The 19,726-nt window shown below is 37.6% G+C and overlaps 2 protein-coding genes across 5 annotated transcripts in view; both read right to left on the reverse strand.

Moving 5' to 3' along the window:
* LOC126751065 (CCR4-NOT transcription complex subunit 6-like) overlaps nt 1-15,072 on the reverse strand; it is a 39,322-nt gene extending 24,250 nt beyond the window's left edge. Inside the window, exons 1-5 of one of the 4 annotated variants that reach the window (XM_050460986.1) lie at nt 14,577-15,072; nt 13,545-13,576; nt 13,058-13,186; nt 12,573-12,759; nt 12,227-12,402 (exon numbers count right to left, since the gene is read on the reverse strand). In XM_050460986.1, the coding sequence (XP_050316943.1) occupies nt 12,227-12,402; nt 12,573-12,759; nt 13,058-13,186; nt 13,545-13,551 (499 nt within the window). In that variant the 5' untranslated portion in view covers nt 13,552-13,576; nt 14,577-15,072. Of the gene's footprint in view, nt 1-12,226; nt 12,403-12,572; nt 12,760-13,057; nt 13,187-13,544; nt 13,577-14,554 lie in introns of all 4 variants that reach the window. The other 3 variants (XM_050460987.1, XM_050460988.1, XM_050460989.1) reach the window with 3 other exon arrangements.
* A 685-nt stretch (nt 15,073-15,757) lies between these two features.
* Nucleotides 15,758-19,612, reverse strand: LOC126751063 (transcription factor Sp4). Its single transcript, XM_050460983.1, has 2 exons — nt 17,863-19,612; nt 15,758-17,802 (listed from the first exon to the last, which is right to left on the reverse strand). Exons 1-2 carry the CDS (start codon nt 19,309-19,311, stop codon nt 15,907-15,909), a joined length of 3,345 nt encoding a protein of 1,114 aa, XP_050316940.1. The 5' UTR covers nt 19,312-19,612; the 3' UTR covers nt 15,758-15,906.
* Between the last annotated feature and the right edge of the window lie 114 nt (nt 19,613-19,726).

Below are 19,726 nucleotides of genomic sequence, written 5' to 3' on the forward strand. Positions count from 1 at the left end.
CCGTTTTTAGTCAATTGAAACGTGAATCGCTATGTGCATTGAAGACTATTCCGGGAGTTGAATTTTTCGAGGATTGGAAAGGGCACAAGGGTATTGAGGCCAAGGGGGATTACCATACAAACTAATCAATCTAAATCACGTTCTTGCGCGAAAAGTTCGTCATTTGATAAATTATCTTTTTGAAATTCGGCATAGATTATTGTCCAAGATAACGCTAAAGTTTCCGAACAAAGTCTTCAGTTCGGATCGCTCTAAGCTACTAAGAGATCAAAATTAAGATAAATTATAAGAGAAATATGTCGTTAGTCAATACAGGGGAAGAGGCTCAGTATACATTTTCGACCTTTGTTTATTGTCCATGAACTTTCCGCCAGATAGGTAAACATAATTTATAAGATAAAAAGTTGGGATAAATATATTTGACAAACAAAACTATTGTTCAGATCACAAATATATCATACAAGAGCTTTAACAAATTTTATTTATTTTTTCACGAGTTCACACTCCAGCGAGAACTTGGCCTGTCAAAACTGTGGAGATTTCTCAAAACAAAATTGTCAGAAAAAAACTAACAACTTTCGGGGAAAATTAGCGAGCACGCATCATACATATGTAGGCATAGTATATTGTATAGTATATGTATGTACGTACGAGAGAACAAAGAGTAACTGCAAAGTGAGATAAAGAAAAATTAAAAATAAACGAGCACAACTATTTTGTTAGCAACAATTGTTTATAACAATGCATTTTATTTGTTTCAATAAATATCATATATCGTATAGGCTAAAACTAAAAATAGATTTAAGTTTACTTGTAACCAAATATGAGTTTGTACAATTGTCAATTTATGGTATATAACAAGAGCATTTATTCTTAATTAAAAAGAATCGGCTTGATTGCCCAACTAATATTTATTGGGTCTTTGAATAGTTGAACAATGGTCATAATTAATAAGAAAATAAATATGTTATTTTAATAAATACTTTGTATACTTGTTATTTGTGCACAAATTCACTGAAAATACCTTACAACTGTAATTATTAAGTGCTATGATTTATTTTTGGGCAAAGTAATTGGCAATAAAGACCACCTACTAGGTACATATGTTGGTTTACAAAATAATCTTGCTATTATGAACACGCATACATACAAATATTTATATAAATAATATAATAATTGTGGAAATTTGACAAAACAGCTGCTTTGAATCGAAGCTAAGCAAAAATTCATGAAAACTATAGACATTCTTTTACGAGTACTCGATTTTTAATGTAGCAGTGTTAGAAATTTTGGCAGAGAACGTTTAAAAACTAAAAAATAAAGTCATTGAAATGCTTGAAATAGTCTTCAATAAATTAAATCCATAAAGCGTTAAATACAATTGTTTACATAGAAATAAATAATTATTCGAAGAAAACTTAGATAAAACCACGCCTTTTTAGTAAACCCCGCTCTATGCGAGCATTATAATTTCATATTTTAATATTGCCTGTAAGAATGTATGTATGTATGTAGATATATGTATATGTAAGATTTTACGTAAGAGATCAATCTAAATTAAAAATACTCTGACATACATTAATATTAAAAAACTAAACATTTTTCATGAATTATTTAAAATAAGAAGGACAGGGGAATTATTTAATTTTATAATAAAATAACAGTCTTTTTGAAGACATATACATTTTCTACAATTCTAATTCTAATTCAAACACGAAACTAAAAACCCCATACAAAATTATTAAGTAAGCGAGTAGAAAAGAATGGTGAACCTATCCTAAACAATCTAAATTAAACTTGTTTTGTAACCCAAAATCCGGAAAAATTTTATAATTTAAAGTGCGGCTATTTTACTGATCAATACTAAAGGTTAATGTAATTTTTTGGAACATCGACCACATCTTGAGTAATTTATTGTGTTCAAATTAAGCAGTAAATAAGTTTTTATTTTTTTTTTCCAAATGTATGATAAAATATTGAAAGTGGAAGTTGATAAACTTTGTAATGTGTGAAATCGAATGCTTCCAGTACATATTTTCAATTCGTTAAGTTGACGTTAAAAAATACTGAAATTATTATCCAACAAAGAAAGCAATCAGCATCTACAACTCATGCTGTGACATTTCTACCAATTTTTTGATTGCATAGAAAATATCAAAAGATTCGCACACACACGCATACACAAGCATATGTATGCAGGAGCTCATAAGTCAGCAGTCGATTTCGCGGATCTTCACCCAAGTCTGAGTTGAGTTGCTGGCTGTTGCTTTGTTTAATTCACCAACTACGAACTAATAACTGTAAAAGTGGATATCGCTGAGACAAAAGCGCGGATGCGTGCTGTATAGTCAGCGTGTCGGTTTCACTAATTCGCTGCATACTCTGCTGTTTTGGTCTATTGATATTGAATAAAATAGAAATCTCGGCTTTGTTTCAGCTGTATTGTGTCGCAGTAACTGTAAGATGGGTGTATGTGTGTGTGTTCGTTTTTTTTTTAATTCATAAAGACAATGACTGCGCTCGGTGATGGTGCAAATGCAGATTGGACCCGTTGATGGAGCGCGCGGCGCAATCAACACTACACATACATACATATGTATATACACGCACGCGCACAACAAAAACAAGCAGAGCTGACGTTGCTGCAATAAACAACATTCATTTTCACCAAAGCGGCGGATGCAGTATTTAACTTGGAAAACTAGGCAGTTTCTCTAGCCAGCGCTCTTATTATTTATTATTAATAAGTACTCGGCAAGCAGCCATTGTGAAAGGAAGGGAAAATGTACGAAAAAATTATATTTTTGCAAAGACAGGGTAAGAAAAAAAAACAAACATAAATTATGTGAGAAATTTTACTTAAATAAATTAAAACACGGAGATTGCATGAAGGCCTGGAGTTTTTTAGCTACTCTCGGTTGCGAAAAGATTAGGCTTGTTAAGCAGTGCGCTAACTAATTGCGTTAGTTTCTATTTGACAATTTAGGTTTGTTTATTTGGTGCGGTTGGTTGGTGGTTTGATAGAACAGTTCATATTGATTTTCAAAAATTCTGAAGAGCGTGCTTTAAGTCTTGATTTTAGTGTGTTGAATCAACGTCTGTTGCTTTAAAGGTTTCGATGCCTTAGGTATGCATTAATGATATAAATTTACTAATTTGAGTTAAGCACTTTATAGGTTATGTCTTGTGGCCTAAATATAAATAGACATGTATGTGTTATAGTAATCTGAAATTTTCATACGATTTTAAGGAAACTGATAAATATTTGGTAATATAATTTGAAGCTAATGAAATTTTCATATATTCATCCAAAAAGTATAGGCGCACCTGATATCACCTAGTGTAAGTTTTAGAGAAAAATATAGAAAACATTTGCGAACTTTTAATATGTTACTAAACAAACCTCAGATATACATATATGTATACTGAAATGCTCTTATAGAAATAGTAGGGCGATTTTAAAATCACACTGTAGCCATAAACCTAGTATACTTCTAAATTAAGCAATTATATGTTTAATTATTTCAAAAATTAGACCTAACCGCTTAAGCTTATATAGGCTAAGCGCATAGTGGAATGACTTTCATACAAAACGGCGTTAAGGTTAAACCACAAAGTAGTGAAAGTATAGATACATATATATATATATATTATGTAATACGACCACGCATACTAAGTAAAGCTTTGCAACTTTTTTTGCTTCTTGCTTTCACTAATACTTGCTTTGTACGCTCCGCTAAGTTTAACCAAACAAATTTACTACTAACCGCAATATTCGCTCCACTATGCGCATAGACTTAAGCTAAAGTAGAAAATGTATTCTATGCACTTAGCAAAAATTGTAACTTTATCATATGTGATACACTATGTATTTAAGGCAGTGATTGATAACTTTAAAAATAATTTCTGCGAAATATGTTTATGATGGAATTATGCCTACTAAACTACTCATATGCATATAAACCCGTTATATATAACTTAACTTTTTCTTATACTTTTTATACTTAAATCTAAACCATAACCAACTTCTCAAACTGACGTGTGTGTGACGCTTTATGCACAAATAACAATACTGAAGAAATAACAGTTAAAATTTACGATTTTCTAAAGATGCAATAAATACAAAAGTTAAAAATACACAAATATGAATATATGAAACTTAATAGGTATGTATGTACATATGTATATGTAAAAGTCGGAGCCTACGTTGTAGAACCTTTTAAGGTTTCCATCAAATTTAAAGTCTCCTCAGTGGTTGGCCACCAAGCAAGTATGCAGACGAATCTCTAATTCGAGATCACTGCAGCACACCCACTAGAAAGGTCCACAGCCACAGAGAGACACCAACCAACAAACACAGAATCAAATACACAATAAAACGTACACAATGTCTAATTATGCGACGTTCGCCAGTCACTCGTGGCCATAAGCGTTTGCATGTCAAGCCATGGCATGCCAAATAACTCCATTCAACTGCACGGAGCGCTCAAGTTGGTGCTGCACGTCGTCTAGCTTAGAGCTTGGTTCATAAATTTGCATGTCGTGACGCCACGGTGCAATGGCTGCTTGGTTGGGCGGACGGACGGATGGACGGACATTCGTACGTTCGCCCGGTGGTTTGTGCGCGCAGCTGATCTGTTGTAGCTGTTGTGGTTTAGTGAGTGTAGAGAAAGTGAAAGTTTCAGCTTTGCTCTGCCTTTCTGTTACGGCCTACAGCCAAGTCAGTCTGGCTTGACTGTTTGGATTTCAATTGTTTGTTTTTATCTTTTTATCTTTTTTTGTTGTTTTGGTTTTTGATTTTTGCTTTTGTATTTTACTTTTGCTATTGTTGGTGTTTGCAGTGGCGTTGTCGGGTTACGGTTGCGGCCGACTGTGGTGCCCGATCCCTCGGGTGCCTTATACACTTTTTAGCCGCAATTATATATATGTTTGTTTGTGCTTTGCTCTTTAGCAGTGGTTTTGCTAATGTTTTTGTTTGAGTTATTACATACAATACGCGCTTTGTTAAGCTTTTAATATAGTTATTTTTGTAGCATTAGTTGCTTTGTAATTTCGTTTTTAGTTTTATATATACGTAAATATTTTTTTTATGTGTTATATTATCATTATTTCATTTGTTCGTTTTTCTCTTCGCTGTTTCACTAATGCGCTGGACGCTTTTGTCGCGGCGGTGTTAAGCTTGTGGCCGCAGCCGCTTTTGCTGTTGGTGCTTTGGTTTTGTAACCGACATTGTTGTTACTTTGTCTGTTCTTTTTTTTGGTTTCTCTGATTCGACCAACAACACAAGCGGAAACAGGAAAAAACGATGTCGCAATTGTAAGAAAAATATGCAAAGACGATACACCAAATCCAGCTGTGTGTTTTTTTTGCGGTTTGAGCGTGTGCTTGTTGTTGTTGGTTTTTGTTAAGACAATTCGCTTTCATCGCATTGTTATTTTTTTCACAATGCTGTGTTTGTGTATCGCTTAGTTTTGTTGGTCGCTTGTTGCGTTGCCGACCTCTGGCAGGCCCTTAAGCCACGCAATAGTTTTCACTTGGTCAATAGTGATGTTGCGTAATCCACTGCCAATGGGCCGGTTCCGTTTGAAGCGAGTCCAAACGAAATTGAGGAGTTTGATTTGTTTTTAGCGCACGTTTTTGTTAGTGGTAGATCGCATACAGAGGAAGGGAACGGTGTAATCACTAGAAATGATTTTGCATGATTTGCAGGAACTTATTATTCCACTTATTGAGGAGAGCGCGTTATGACCTCTTGCAACATATCACTTTTGGTTGCCGCATTTAAACTTCTTATCTTTATTATGCGCTAAAAAATTATTAATTAATTAATCGATTTACACAGCTAAACTTCATCTAAGCGATCTCTGTGAAAGATAATGCACCCAGTTGCTTATTCACATCCAAATCTAGTATTTGTGTTGCCGTCTCTCGTATGCATCGTTCAAATGTTGTCGGCCACACTAAATCAAAACAATTATTGATGAATTGTTGATTGTGTTGTTGTTGTTGTTTTTCGTTTAATGATTGTTGATTTTTGTACTGCTGTCGCTCGTTTTCGCTTTCAAACTCGAAGATGCTCTTATTATTGTTGTTATTATTAACATCGAAGAGGAGATTCATATTTGCTGCATTCAGAAGATACCGTTCCTCATTGCTGGTTGCCGTGGTTGTTGTTGGTGCTGTTGTTACCATCACCGGTCCAACGTTAGCCGCAATTGTATTGTTATTAACACTGCTAGTAATGTTGTTGTTGTCGTCATTTATAGAACATTTCGCAATTGGATCGATCATAAAATTCAAATTGTCAAACTTGAAGACCAACTCATCACAATTCACAATGGCAGCGCTATCGATGCCGCTATCCGTGGAGAAATCACTGCTGCAGCGTGAATAGGCGCTTGTTGAACGCGTCGCCGCATCCGCTGCCAGTTCGTTAGGCAGCTCGCTGCCGCAAGTTTCGATAAGTTTACGTGAAATCTCGTTAATACTCTCCGTTAGCAAAGCATCGGCGGTTGCAGGCAGTAAGGGCGGTAGTATGTCACTACCAGCTTGGAGCGAACGATTGGATAACATTGGTCCTGCGTTCAAGCCCATGTTAGTGGTTTCAAAAAGTGGCGCTAGTACAGCAGATGTTTGTTGTATTGCACTCTGACTGAAGAAATCATCGGCAATATTGATGCCACTCAGTATGTCTCCGTAACCCGAGTCATTCGAATCACTCAGGCAGCCATTCGTAGCAGTTCTGCCGCCGAATACGTCACATGACGTATCGGTGCGCTTCGTCGCATCCCGATTGTTATCGGGCACATTGCGATTGGAGCCAATAACACCCACGCGATCCGCGCGCGAAAGTGCGGCTGTAGGCGACATGGCGCCGTCTATCAACGGTGTCGATGAACAGCAAGACGATGACGCCTCAGCAGAGGAAACACGTGAAGGCGACGCCGATGTTGAGGAAGATGTGGATGACGAGGAATGTGTGCGTGCCGATGCGGTTGACGAGTCGGAGAGAGAGCGCCTTAGCGGATAGTCCCAAATCGAACGAAGCGGATCACAGGCGCTGCAGAAACAAATGCCATGCTCGTCTGGTGTGTCGTCACATTTTTTAATTTTGACGCCGTTCAGATAATTGTTGGATTTTAAGCAAGCAGATTGTAGCAGACTTCTTGGCTTGCAGCTCTGCTGCGACGTGTTTGCAGTAAAAGCGTGTGTGTCTATTGGTTGATTGTGACCAACGTAAAAGTTGATCAATTTAGGGTTGAAGGCGTTCTCATTGATGTCTTCGGGCGGATTCAAATATGGTTGTTGTTGTAATTGCTGGTGCTGCCTGGAAAGCAGCGGTGACATGCCTAATCCACTCATTTGCGACGACTTACACTCCTTATCCGCTGCGGTCGTAGCACTTGAAATCGCATCTAATTTCAGGAAAATACCGTTAGTTGCCGGTTTACGATCCTTCTTTCGCCGTTTGCGTGGTTTAATTATACGCGGTAGTGCTGTCTCTCCACTGTCGGTGTTTTCTTTGGGAGTTTCAGACGCAGTTGGTATCTCTTCCGTCGCCGGCATTGTGGAATTCTCCTTGCCACGTGTAGTGAGTGCGGCGGGTGCAGAGTGTTGGTAACGAAGAGTGCTGCGCGTGGGCTTGTCACCATTTGATTTTACGGTACCCGTAGACGTAGCGGAGGGAAAGGGATGGGATCCATTATTTGGCATAGACCATTTTTGTGCAGAATTTTGTTGTAATTGCTGTTGTTGCTTGTGGAGCAGCAAGGGCACACCTTGAGCATGCGCAGCGAGTTGAGAAATCTGCGAACAACTGGCAGCATTCGATTTGCGAGTCATATACAATGTGGGATGGTGCAAATTGTACGTCTGTTCGATGCCACCAACTGTCGCCAGCTTTTGATGAGGCACGGGTGAACGTGATAGTTTGCGCTGAACGCGTTGCCGTTGATTCGCGTTGGAGATGAGCGGTATGCCGGCGCATTCGTGGATACGCTGCGGATTTATCACCGTCGTAGTGGATAGCTTGCTAAAATTGTGTGGATGCGTTGATGCCGTTGGAGTAGTGTTAGAGTTCGACTGATCCGACGGTGGACCCGAGCGAGATTGGCTCGCAACTGCATAACTATTAAAATGGTGTGGGGCATGTGTCGACTGCTGATGTAATGTCTGCAGGCTACCGAGGTACTGGTGATATTGGTGCTGTGAGTGTGAGTGTGGCCCCCCTGTTGGTGGCAGCTGAAGTTGCTGCTGGTTCTGACTTTGGTTCAAAGGTAGGGCCTGATGTCGTCCAATTCCAACACTTTTGTGCGCAATTGGGGAATGTGTGGCGGAATTGTAGAGGCTTTGTTGAGTCAACCAATGGTTGGGAGCTGGCGACTTAAAAGCTTGTTGCTGTTGTATGAGATGTGGCGGCGCGTGAAAGTGATGTTGCTGCTGCTGCTGGTGATGGTGGTGCTGCTGCTGTTGCTCATGATGGAGATTTTGTTGTTGCTGTGCTTGTTGCTGATGCGGATGCGGATGCGGAGGTAGATGTGAGTGTAAATGGGCAGTTTGTGTCAAAGGATATGGTGGCAAGCTCCGTAGGGCCGCAGTGTTTGCAGCGTTTTCTAGCGTACAACAGCCGCTATTGGCATTGGGTCGCATAATCCTTATTAGTTTTACAACTGTTGTTGTGAAGATTTACTCGCGGAAAACAAAAAACTTTTTGGGGAGCCTAACAACAGCAAGGACATTACGCTCCACTATTTTATTGTTTTATCTTGTTTTTTATTGATTTATTTTTAAAATTGGTATAAAATTTCAAGGGCGTTATGGTTTTTCGTTCGCGTTTTTTCGTGCGTGTGCGCGTTAAAGGTTTACTAAGTCCACTTGCCAGCAAATGGATAATTAGCCCAAATCGTTACCACAGAATACACATGTCTGATACGCACAAATTCACAATAACAATCCAAGCTGATTTTATTTTTTTGTTTATCTAAGTTTGCCTTTTTTTATAGACAATTATTGCTGGTCCACACAAAAGTTATCATAATTCTCGCAAATTGCAAATTTATTTATACGCAAAATTAAAAAAAAAAATAAGAATTGCGAAACAAACACAGCGTAATCGCGTCAGTAGAAGCTATTTTACTTTGACAGCTAAATCGCAAACGCGTACGAACCGTGAAAATGCAATGGCATTCTCTTTTTCAAAGGTGGAGTTTTTCAAGAATTAACAAAAAATTAATCACAACAATGCGTGTATGCGGTTTCTGTGTGTGTGTGTTGCACATTTCACAATTTCCTTTAGCTTCCACGCAAATAGAAAACGCCCGAAAATGTTACGTACTTCTGCTAGAGTCTCTATATTGTGCGTAATAAATTCAGATTGAGCCGCTAACAACAACCGTTTTCGAGCCAAACTCGTCGAAGACTAAGCTCATTGCTTCGGCGCTGTGTTGCGACAAGACATGACCGCTTATTGCTACTACCACCGCTGCCACCGCCACTCAGGTGGTACGCTTATTACCAAACTGTGGCGCAACTTGCAGTAGCAAGAGTCAAACAGCGTCAGCCTTACGAAAACACGGTTAAACAGAAAAATCAAAGACTGGCACGGTACGTTGGCTTTCCAACCAAGGCTTGCATAAAGCTACGCTTGCGATTTGTCAATGCTTAGAGCGCTAGTATTGCAAGAGCACTTCGGCATACACTACTTTATATGATCTATCTCTCCCTCTCGTACATTTTCTCTCTAATGTTCGAACTCTCATTTAGCTCACCGCGCTCTTGACTGAAGCTGCAGTTTTTGTGGTGTCTTTGTTGTTATGGATAATGACTTCTTTTTCGAAAGCTCAGCACCAGCCTACTACAGTGCCACTTACACACGCATACATTTGTATTTATGTTTAGACCGACATATTTATGTATGTACATGGGCTGACGGGCGGATAATTACATATGTATGTATGCCGTGGTAATCTCTTTGGCTTTATGCTAAAGTCCGTCAGAAGCTTTTCGTGTCGAGGTCATGTACAAAAGTTATTTATGTGTTTCTTTTGTTTTTCAAACCAGTCTTTTATCTCGAAGTTTAACAACTCAATAGCACAAAAGAAGTGGAGTAGAGGTTCTCGTTGTAAACGCTTCATTGCACTGATCTCCACCGTGCCTCCGAGGCGGCAAACCATCGTAATACCCATGCGTAAGTTTAGTTTGTAATCATTCGTTGCTATTAGTCATAATAAGAGGCATCGCTCTGCTATGTTTGCTCTTATGATTGAAGGTAGTGAACAGCCGCCATGAGGTGTTGTAGGCCTTGTGGCGATTAGATGATGATGACCTTATAAGACAAGCAGTGCGTGTGGTGTTAGAGATATTTCAGACTGTTTGAAAAATATAAATGTGTACCTCTTCTAATTTCCACATATGATATCTCATTAGGATTATTACTGTGAAACAAATGGAAAAAGCGAAAAATATGTGTCCTAAAAGCTTTGGACTTGCTTTTATTTAAAATATTGACGTTGTTTTATATAAAGAATATTCAAGTCGGGTTAAAGTTACTTAAGAAGGAAAGAAAATAATTTATTTCTTGATTTTGTAGTGGCTCGATCTGAACAGTTCGTTCGGAGATTGTAGCGTTACTTTAGACAATAAACGATGCCAAATTTCGTGAAGAGATCTTGTCAAATAAAAAGTTTTTCACACCAGGTTTCACCACATCTTTCTGATCGGTTAGTTTGTTTGACAGACTGCCATGGCTAAATCGACTCAGCTCGCCAAGCTGACCTTCTATGTACATACATATATATTTTATATTAGCTGCCGATGTTTGTTTTTGGATGTTATGGATTTCGAGAGAAACTTACATATATTTATACCATAATTCAGGGTATAAAAAGGTAAAATTATAAAATTATTGAAGACCTTCATGAATACCCGAACACATGATTCTAAGGTTCACATATCAGATTATTTTCGTAGTTTTGTTGACACAACGGATCATCTAAAAAGTGTGCTGTCATTGATCTTTGTTTCCATAACTCCCATTAAATAGAATAGCAAGTTTGACATACAATGGATGAATCTTTAAAGTTTAGAAAAAAAATGTTTTTCAGAAACTAGGATTGAACACAGGATGACTAACCGCTAACCCCTTCACCAAGTGGTTGGCAATTAAAAGAGAAAAAGCGTGTTATTTGGGTTTATGCTTTTTAGTCAAAATTTTCTTGATACCTTGAACACATTATAACTAACGCATTGTTTACCAGTGTGCGTGCGTGTGCTAATGTAGGCAAATTTGTCTCAAGTTACAGCTGCTGGCGTTACACGAACTGTGATTGAAATGTTTTTGCAAGGAAACTTTCTCTTTTCACTGTTCCTACGCAGCAGCCAGTAAGGCTAATGGACAAATCAACTGACTGAAAAATAAGGGGGAAAAGCGCAAGACAACAACAAACTGGTATCACAGCAAGGCAACGGGTACTGACCAGCCGATCTGCCAACAAGTGCGTCACAGCATGTTTGTGTGTGTCGGTGGAGATTTTCCAACCGGCTGCAGCCAGTGGCACCTTTCTACGCTCATGACTCGAAAAGGCGTTTATGACTACAACAACCATAGTGAATGTTGACAGTAATTGCACTATGCATTCGGTTTTTTTTTTTTTGTGATACTTATTAAAGAAAAGTGATCATGAAATAATGTTGCAATTTACAGCCAGTTTGTTATAGCGTACACACAAAGCGGCGATAACAGTAAAAGCGAGTACATGGCAGACAGAAAGGAGTTATGAAGAGCACCGATAAGCGATTTCGTTTTCATTTATTTTGGCAACATTAGGGGTGCTAAGTACATCCTTAAACAATAATGAACTCGTACACATTTTGTTGAGCACTTCTCAATAAAAATTATTTTTAACAATTTGACATAAAAACGTGTTTATATATTTTTTTTTATATTTTCAAAGATAGATCAATTCTTGGCAATCGTTATAATTCTGAAGAGTTCTGAATTAGGTTTTCAATTCAATTAATAGTTCTAGTTCAATATATAATTATAATCTGGTTAGCAGCCACCTGTCAGTTAAGTTCTTAGTATAATCACTATTGAATATTGAAGACAATATAATTATTGGCTGAAAACAATTCGAAAACGTTTCGGTAACATAAAACCGATTGTCGTGGAAATCTTGTTGCATTTCGTAATGCTTTATATCTTATAATTAATAAATGCAGTACTCACCTGATAAATTGTCCAACATATATGTTAGCAGTTTTTGAGTGCCATTTGGTTCGTTATAAATGGATAGAAACTCTTTTTGTAATGGATTTCCCATTAATCCTAGGACGTGCAAATGAAAGAGTTTACCAATTTCATAGGGCAGATTTCGCAAGTAATTGTTGTTCAAGAGAAGTTCTCTGTAAGGGTATAGTTTTTAAACCGTAATATTATTAAAATAAGAAGTGATATTGGATAAATAATTTTAGCAAATAAAAATATTGAAATTTCAAAGTTAAAAATGCTCCGATAATTTTATAAGTTATTGCCAATGAGTTTTTGTATTTTCTATCGGTTAATGTAAGTTTACCTCAACTGTATTAACTCGCCCAATTCTGCAGGCAAACTGCGCAACTTATTGCTTGATAGATCCAATGTGCGCAAATTGCTTAACAAACCAATGTCGCCGGGCAAACGTAACAGCTGGTTGTCATTGAGATACAATGCTGTTAAATGTTCAAATTCCCACAATGAGGGACTAATATTGCGTACACAGCCTGTAAAGATGATAAAAGATAAATTACAGTGAAATTATATATATACGTACATAATATGTATGTATGTACGTAATCGTAGTTATGCACACATTTTGCTGAAAGAAAAAATACCGAAATATATGGTTAATAAAATCGAAATCATTTTTAATCACAGTTTCTCTAAGTATACACTTTCTCTAATACAGGGCACTCCGTTTTCTATGAAATTTTAAACATTTAACTAAGAACAAAATTATTTTTAAGATACACACATATATTCGAAAACAAAAACCAACAGTCACAATAAAATGTGGCGTACCTGTTATCTCAATGCCAGTCCATGAAGATTTTTTACCAGCAGCCACATCTTCTGCTGACATAAAAATCTGTTGTCGTCTGTTTGTAGTCTCGTATTTCTCCTTATTACGAGACATTTTGTACAAGTTTCCTACACCAAACAGAACCACAGAAAATAATTAATTTGTTACTTTCTATGAAATATTGAGGATATAGTGAAATTAAAAGTAAAACTAAAACTAAATTGAATTACGAAAAAACAAATCAATTAGGCTCGCGAAGTTACGTTTGTTATATTAACACAATTAATTTTTTTAGTTAAATGCATAACATAATTTAATACAATATGTACGTAGATAATTAGTAAGATAAACGATAAGTTGGCAAATAACTGTATTTATAACGATTGAAATCGATTTGAGAATTTACAAGTTATTTGTTGAATAAAAATAAATTTAATGATAATAATTAAATTTTTTAAATTTGTAAATGTTGGAGAAAATGATAACCTTTCATAATAACCGCCTGATGATAAGCGTCTCTGCAAAATATTAATAAAGTTTTGATTAATATTATTTCATTGTTATGTTTGATATGTGATAGTTGTTAGCAAATAAACAAGCATTAAATGCAAATTAAAAACAAACAATACAACAAATGTCAGGGAAGGAATTAAGGATTTGAACTTATCACAAGAGCATGCGCATCCTGCAAAATGTCCCTATATTTGAATTTTTTATTTTAGTCATTTATGCAGTCTGGATTTCGCTCATACATTACTGTAAATTATACAAATCAAAATACATATACTTATGTATATATTTTGACACATTTCAATAACCGTAAGTGCGAAACTGAACTTTTATAAAAAGAAAGTAACTTTTCCTGATAGTATTAAAAATACTTTATATTGTTTAATAAAGAATGTGTCTTTATATAGATAGATAGAAATAAATTGAGGCTTTGCATTCCCGTCTGTCATACAGTCACGGGCATATGTAGATCTAACCCCTGATTGTGGACCTACAGACAGCAGTGCAGTCTAGAATTCATGACGGAAAAGACTATACTTCACAGAACTATTAACAAAGACTCATATGCTCTTCAATAAAAATAATTCAAAAAGTATATTCACTCAATTTACATATTTAGTAGGTAATATGATATCTGCCAAATAATCTGTATATAATTTTTAGAACTTTGTAGCGGATCTCCTCCAAAGGTTAGGCCGTGAAATATTCTAACCTAATTGGTGTTTCAGTACCGTACCAGCACAAAAAGGAGTTTTAACTATCAGGAACCTGTTGTTTAGAAAAATGGAACTTTTTTTAACGATATGTATGTATATTATGTACTATTTAATTTTATATTTATGAAGTGGAAATGGCATCTTGCCCGTTGAAGTGCAAAAAAATGACGTCGTAATAGCGCAGCAAAAAAGTAAAACATCCCAATTATGACAACGTAGACAAAACTCTCAATCGAAATTAATAGGGAAGGGAAATAAAATATTACATACACCTGCCTGCATTTACTTTTACCCAATGTTTCAGTACTTCCGCGCTAGCCACCGCGTCCTATCAAGACCTGATTGCAATCACTGCTGTTGTTGCCACTATTGAGGATGTTGCTGCTGCTGCGAAATCTTTCAGTCTCCACTGCTGGTAATGTCAGGTAACCGATACAACTAATTTTGTATAGCAGTAATACTTCCGCTTTCTCGCTAACTACTTTTCCCAATGTTGTTGCAATTGAAATCCCGCTGAAGACTCTAGACGTTAAAGAAGCCAATAACTCAGCCTGAAGTCGGTGAAATTGGGGCGCCCTTTTTGTTGCGTTGAACTGTTTCTGTCCTCTTTTATTTTACCGTTTTTTGTTTGCTCTTTATTGGTTCTATTTTCTTTGAATATTATCTTACATTCCTTGTTAGGCGCGAACTTAAAATATGGTATAATTTTTTTTGTCTAAGCGAAAATATTTGCGTTTAACTAAATAACCACACTTCTTCCTTACTTCTGTTCTTCGTTCTTCAACTTTCGTTCACGGCGTTTATGCATTCCATTAACATTCGTTGTTGTGTTGTTGAGAAAATTGTTTTGTATACATTGGTGAAAACCGTCGTTGAAAACTGGTAACAGTGCTGCCATCACGAATTATTGAATTGGTTAATAATTTCAATCACACACTTGGAAAGTGAAATTGTTTCTCTAGAGATAATATTGTTTTTATAAAAATCGACAATAATTGTTTAATGTTTGTAGCCAATTTATAATAATTATGCATTATTATGGTTGATTTCAATAGGAAAAATGATATATAATTTTCTTTAAGCCGCGTTTGTGATGTTCCTAATATTCTATCTTTGGCGGAAACTTAAAAAAGAGGGCTTATATTACACAAAAATAAATAAAATTAAGAATGGGATTACACTTTCCTCGTTAGTATTTAAATTTATTTTTTTCTAAGTTTTGCTTGGCTTATATTACATTACAATATACTCGATATTTTGAATTTAAAATTCTAAACTTTTTTAAGATATTATACAAAATATATTATATCTAAATTTACATAGATTATAAAAATAAAAAAGAATAAACTGAATAAAAATTAAAGACAAGTAAAAAAAATATATATCAGATATATCAAACTTGAAATTTCAGCTATATGATAAGTCAATATTTACACCTACGCTGCAAATAGAAGCTTAAATATATTCTTACGATTAATACCATATTTAAAAAAAATACTACACCCACAAATAAAAAATATCGCTTCGCTTTTCGGTGCAAGTTTAACTTATTTACATTCAAGTCGAAACCGTAATTAGAATTGATTAAATTCGAACTGTTCCATGAACAGTGCCTCCGTATGTTAGTTTGAATTATCACCAATTTCACTAACGGTAATTGTCATCTTCTCCTCGTCACCCGTACTATCAATATCATCGTCAAGCTCATCATCATCATCATCGATATCATCATCAACATAGCTACCGCTAGTGCCATCTTCATCGTCATCTTCTGCCGATTGGGCAATTTGCATGGCAACGCCTGATCCATTCACTCCAGCATTACCAGTAATAGTGCTCGTCACATTGGATACTGCAGAATTTGACAATTCAATTGTCAACATTCCATTGGCTGTTGTAATACTTTTTGGTGCATTTGAGGTTGCGCCGCTATTTTGAATGTCATTCCCATTTTCCGACGTTCGTTGCGAATGCGTTTTATCTTCTTGCTTCATATTGAGTTCCATAAGATCAAGCGGCGATCGCACCTTAAAGTGTGTTTTTATATGCTTGGAAAGATGGTCACTTCGCATAAATTTCTTATTGCATTCACGACATTGAAACCGCTTTTCTCCGGTATGGGTACGTCTATGGCGTTGCAATTCATCGGAGCGTGTAAAACGTTTGCCACAGAATAGCCATGAACATACAAAAGGTCGCTCGCCCGTGTGCCAACGCAAATGTGCACGCAAATGTGACGTCTTTCCGTATACCTTACTGCAACCTGGTATATGGCATATGTGTTGTCGTTTTCGATCGGCGTGCTTTTCTCCCTCCGTGCAATTGGGACAAGTGCAAGCGACACGTTTCAGACGTGGCTTTATTTCCAGCCCTCCGACCATATTTACACCCACACTGGAATTAATACCACCGATCGTACCCATGCCACTATTGTTGGTGCTGGTGCTATTGCCCGCACTGACATCGTTAACATTTATGTTAACATTGACAGAGGTTGTTGCTGATGCAGGCACTGTTGTCGCTGTGGCTGCGTTTGCCGCATTTAATTGCGTTTGGAGAGCTTGCAATTGTGACTGCTGTTGCTGCTGCTGTTGTAATTGATGAGCTAATGCCGCTGGTGCAGTCGCTATTGTGATTTGGGTACCGCCACCACTAGATGTTACCGTCGTGTTGGGCGTCATTATTGTATTATTTTGTGATGCCATGCCACTTACTGCTGTCATGGTCGTGGGAAGTGTCTTCAACATGGTAGTACGCGTTTGATTGGTAGGTGCGATAGTGAAGCTTTGCGTTTGAGGGACGGCTGTGATTTGTATGGATGCGGGCAGTGATGATGTAGCTGTTGCGCTCTCGTTAGAAGAATGTTGTTGAGACTGATCAGTTTGCTGCTGTTGGGATTGCAGTGGTTGCATATTTACAGTCATGTTATGTGGCACAACCCATTTTATTTGTTGAGGAGTTTGACTCGGATCCGGTGGTTCTTGCTTTATGTTTGTGATAAGCGTGTGCTGCACCTGCGAGGGACTTTGGGGTTCTGTTTTTGGTTGCACCAAGTTTGTGCTTGCCGTAGACGATGTTGTGGTTGTTTGTGGAAGAGATGGTTGCGTTGCATTAGGCACGGTGCCTGTATTAGGTTGTAATTGCATCTGTTGCTGTTGTTGCAGTTGTTGTGGCAGAATGACGTGTTGAAAACTCCCTTGTAATTGGGGTGGCAGGTGATTCGCCTGAATTATTTGCACTTGCCCTATACCAGGAATATTTTGAATGGGTAGCGCTTGTATTCCTGGCAACTGCTGCAGCTGTATAAGATTTGGGGTTGTGCCGGGAGCAGTTGGCGCTGAGGCAGTACGAAGATGTTGTAGTTGCTGGGCGGGTATCACTGTTACCTGCTGTCCTTGGGCATTAGTAATTGTAATTGACTGATTTGTTGGTAATTGTATACCAGATTCCGATGCTGCATTTAATGCATTTAAGAGCTGCTGCTGTTGTTGCTGTTGCTGCTGCTGTTGCTGAGCAACCTAGAATGAAAAAGTTAATACAATATGTTTTTTCGATTTAATAAATTGGTATTGATATACCTGCTGTTGATGTTGTTGTTGATGTTGAGCACTGGCAGCAGCCTGAGCAGCAGCTGCGGCAGCGGCAGCTTGTTGTTGCTGATTAGTTGAAGCGGTTTGAGCTTGGGGTTGTTGAATGTGTATAATATTCGCATTTGGTGGCAGTTGAGAATACGACATTGCATTCAAAGGCGCCAATTGCACTTGCTGTATTTGTCCATTCGGCGTCACTATTTGGGCGATTTGCGCGAATTGTGGTATTATTTGCATTTGGGTAGGAGGTAACGCAGCCGACATTGGCAGAGCTTGTGCGGGCATCATATTAGGCAGTCCTGCTGCATTTAACTGATGTAAGGGCACATGCACTGTCTGGTATATTGTTTGGCCTCCACCAGTTTGAATTGGAACTTGTACGGCTACTGTTTGCTGAAGAGTTGGTGCCGCTGGTTGTTGCAGCGCATGCGGAAATTGTATAAATTGTGGTATACCCGCTTGATTAGAATTGGCCGATGCTCCTGCAGGTCTTATTTGCACATTTTGCAAAGTCTGTCCATTTTCCAACTTGATTGTGTTGTTACCCAGCAAGTTACTTAAATTTCCCAATAAGCCATTTGAAGCTGCTACAGAAGTTGGAATCTGTATGTTGGTACCAGGTATAGTAATGGTACTGGGCAATGTTGTAGTTTGAGTAGAACTTGTTGGAACTTGCGTAGTACTCGTGGCTGGCTGAGTGGAACATGTGTTGCCGCTGTTCGTTGCGTTTGTATTACTGGCATTATTTGCCGACTGAGTTTGGCTTTGCTGTTGCTGTTGTTGTTGTAATATATGTTGTTGCTGTACAGCAGCATTTACAACAGGTACTTGTATATTAGTGCCAGGTATAGTAAATAATGTTTGCTCCCCCGATCCCACACCTGGTGGCAGTTGCATAGCTTGTCCTAAGCCATGTATGAATTGTGGTCCTGGCTGTAACTGCATTGCAGTTGGCGGAGGACCAGCGGTCGGTGCTCGAACTATTTGTCCATTAGGTGTTATAAATGCTTGCTGTCCATTAAAATTTATAGGCTGTGCAGCTGTCGCCAACTGTGCTGCATTTAAATTTGGGATAAATATTGCTTCTTGTCCATCAATGGTCACCGTTTGCATGGGCTGCACAATTTGAAACATGTTTTGGCTCGGAATAGCGTGAGCCTGCTGTTGTGCCGAGCCAGAAGTCTGCACAAACTGTTGTGGCAGTTGCTGCAAGTTAATGATTTGCTGTAAGGGCACATTGTTATTCCCATTTGCTGTAATTCCTTGAGCTGTAGGTGGAGCATTAACAAATGTGGCTTTTACTTGGGCATTGGGCGCCGCCGACGTTTGCTGTTGTAGACCTTGTGTGGGGGTGGATGTTGAGGACTGGCCTGCAGTGTTGTTTGCACTCGTATTTACGGTAGCACCGCCTAGAGCACTATTTTTATATTGAATCATTTGGAAAATTGACCCTAAAATTATGAAAATTAAACTTTCTCGTGTAGTCACTAATAGCTTCGAAAGTGCATTGCCTTTTCCTACCACCCAACTTCTTGCTTGACCACTTTTTCAAGTTACACTGTAGTCTTTTCACTTCATAACATGCCTAATTAGAGAGATGCTGCTTATAATTACTTATTCACATGTTTATAACAACCCAAATTCAACACATTCCTAAGAATTTTTACTAATATTTCATGAAAAATTAAAATTTTCAACCAATTTGTTTATTTTACTAAACGTCTTCAGGCGGCCATTATGGAAAAATCATTTTTTCAGTGCTTCCATATTAGTAAACTGTCATTTGATAAGTGCTACCATTTTAACTACTAAGCATGGTCGTTTAACGAAATTTATACTCTATTATAAAGGT

This window comes from Bactrocera neohumeralis, chromosome 2 (assembly GCF_024586455.1).
Source record: "Bactrocera neohumeralis isolate Rockhampton chromosome 2, APGP_CSIRO_Bneo_wtdbg2-racon-allhic-juicebox.fasta_v2, whole genome shotgun sequence".
NCBI lineage: Eukaryota > Metazoa > Arthropoda > Insecta > Diptera > Tephritidae > Bactrocera > Bactrocera neohumeralis.

Bases quoted from the DNA above. Each gene is read 5' to 3' on its own strand.
- LOC126751063 (XM_050460983.1), bottom strand. From the start codon at position 19,311: ATGATTCAATATAAAAATAGTGCTCTAGGCGGTGCTACCGTAAATACG. The intron at 17,803-17,862 runs GTATATCAATAC...TTTTCATTCTAG, and splicing joins AACAACAACATCAACAGCAG to GTTGCTCAGCAACAGCAGCA.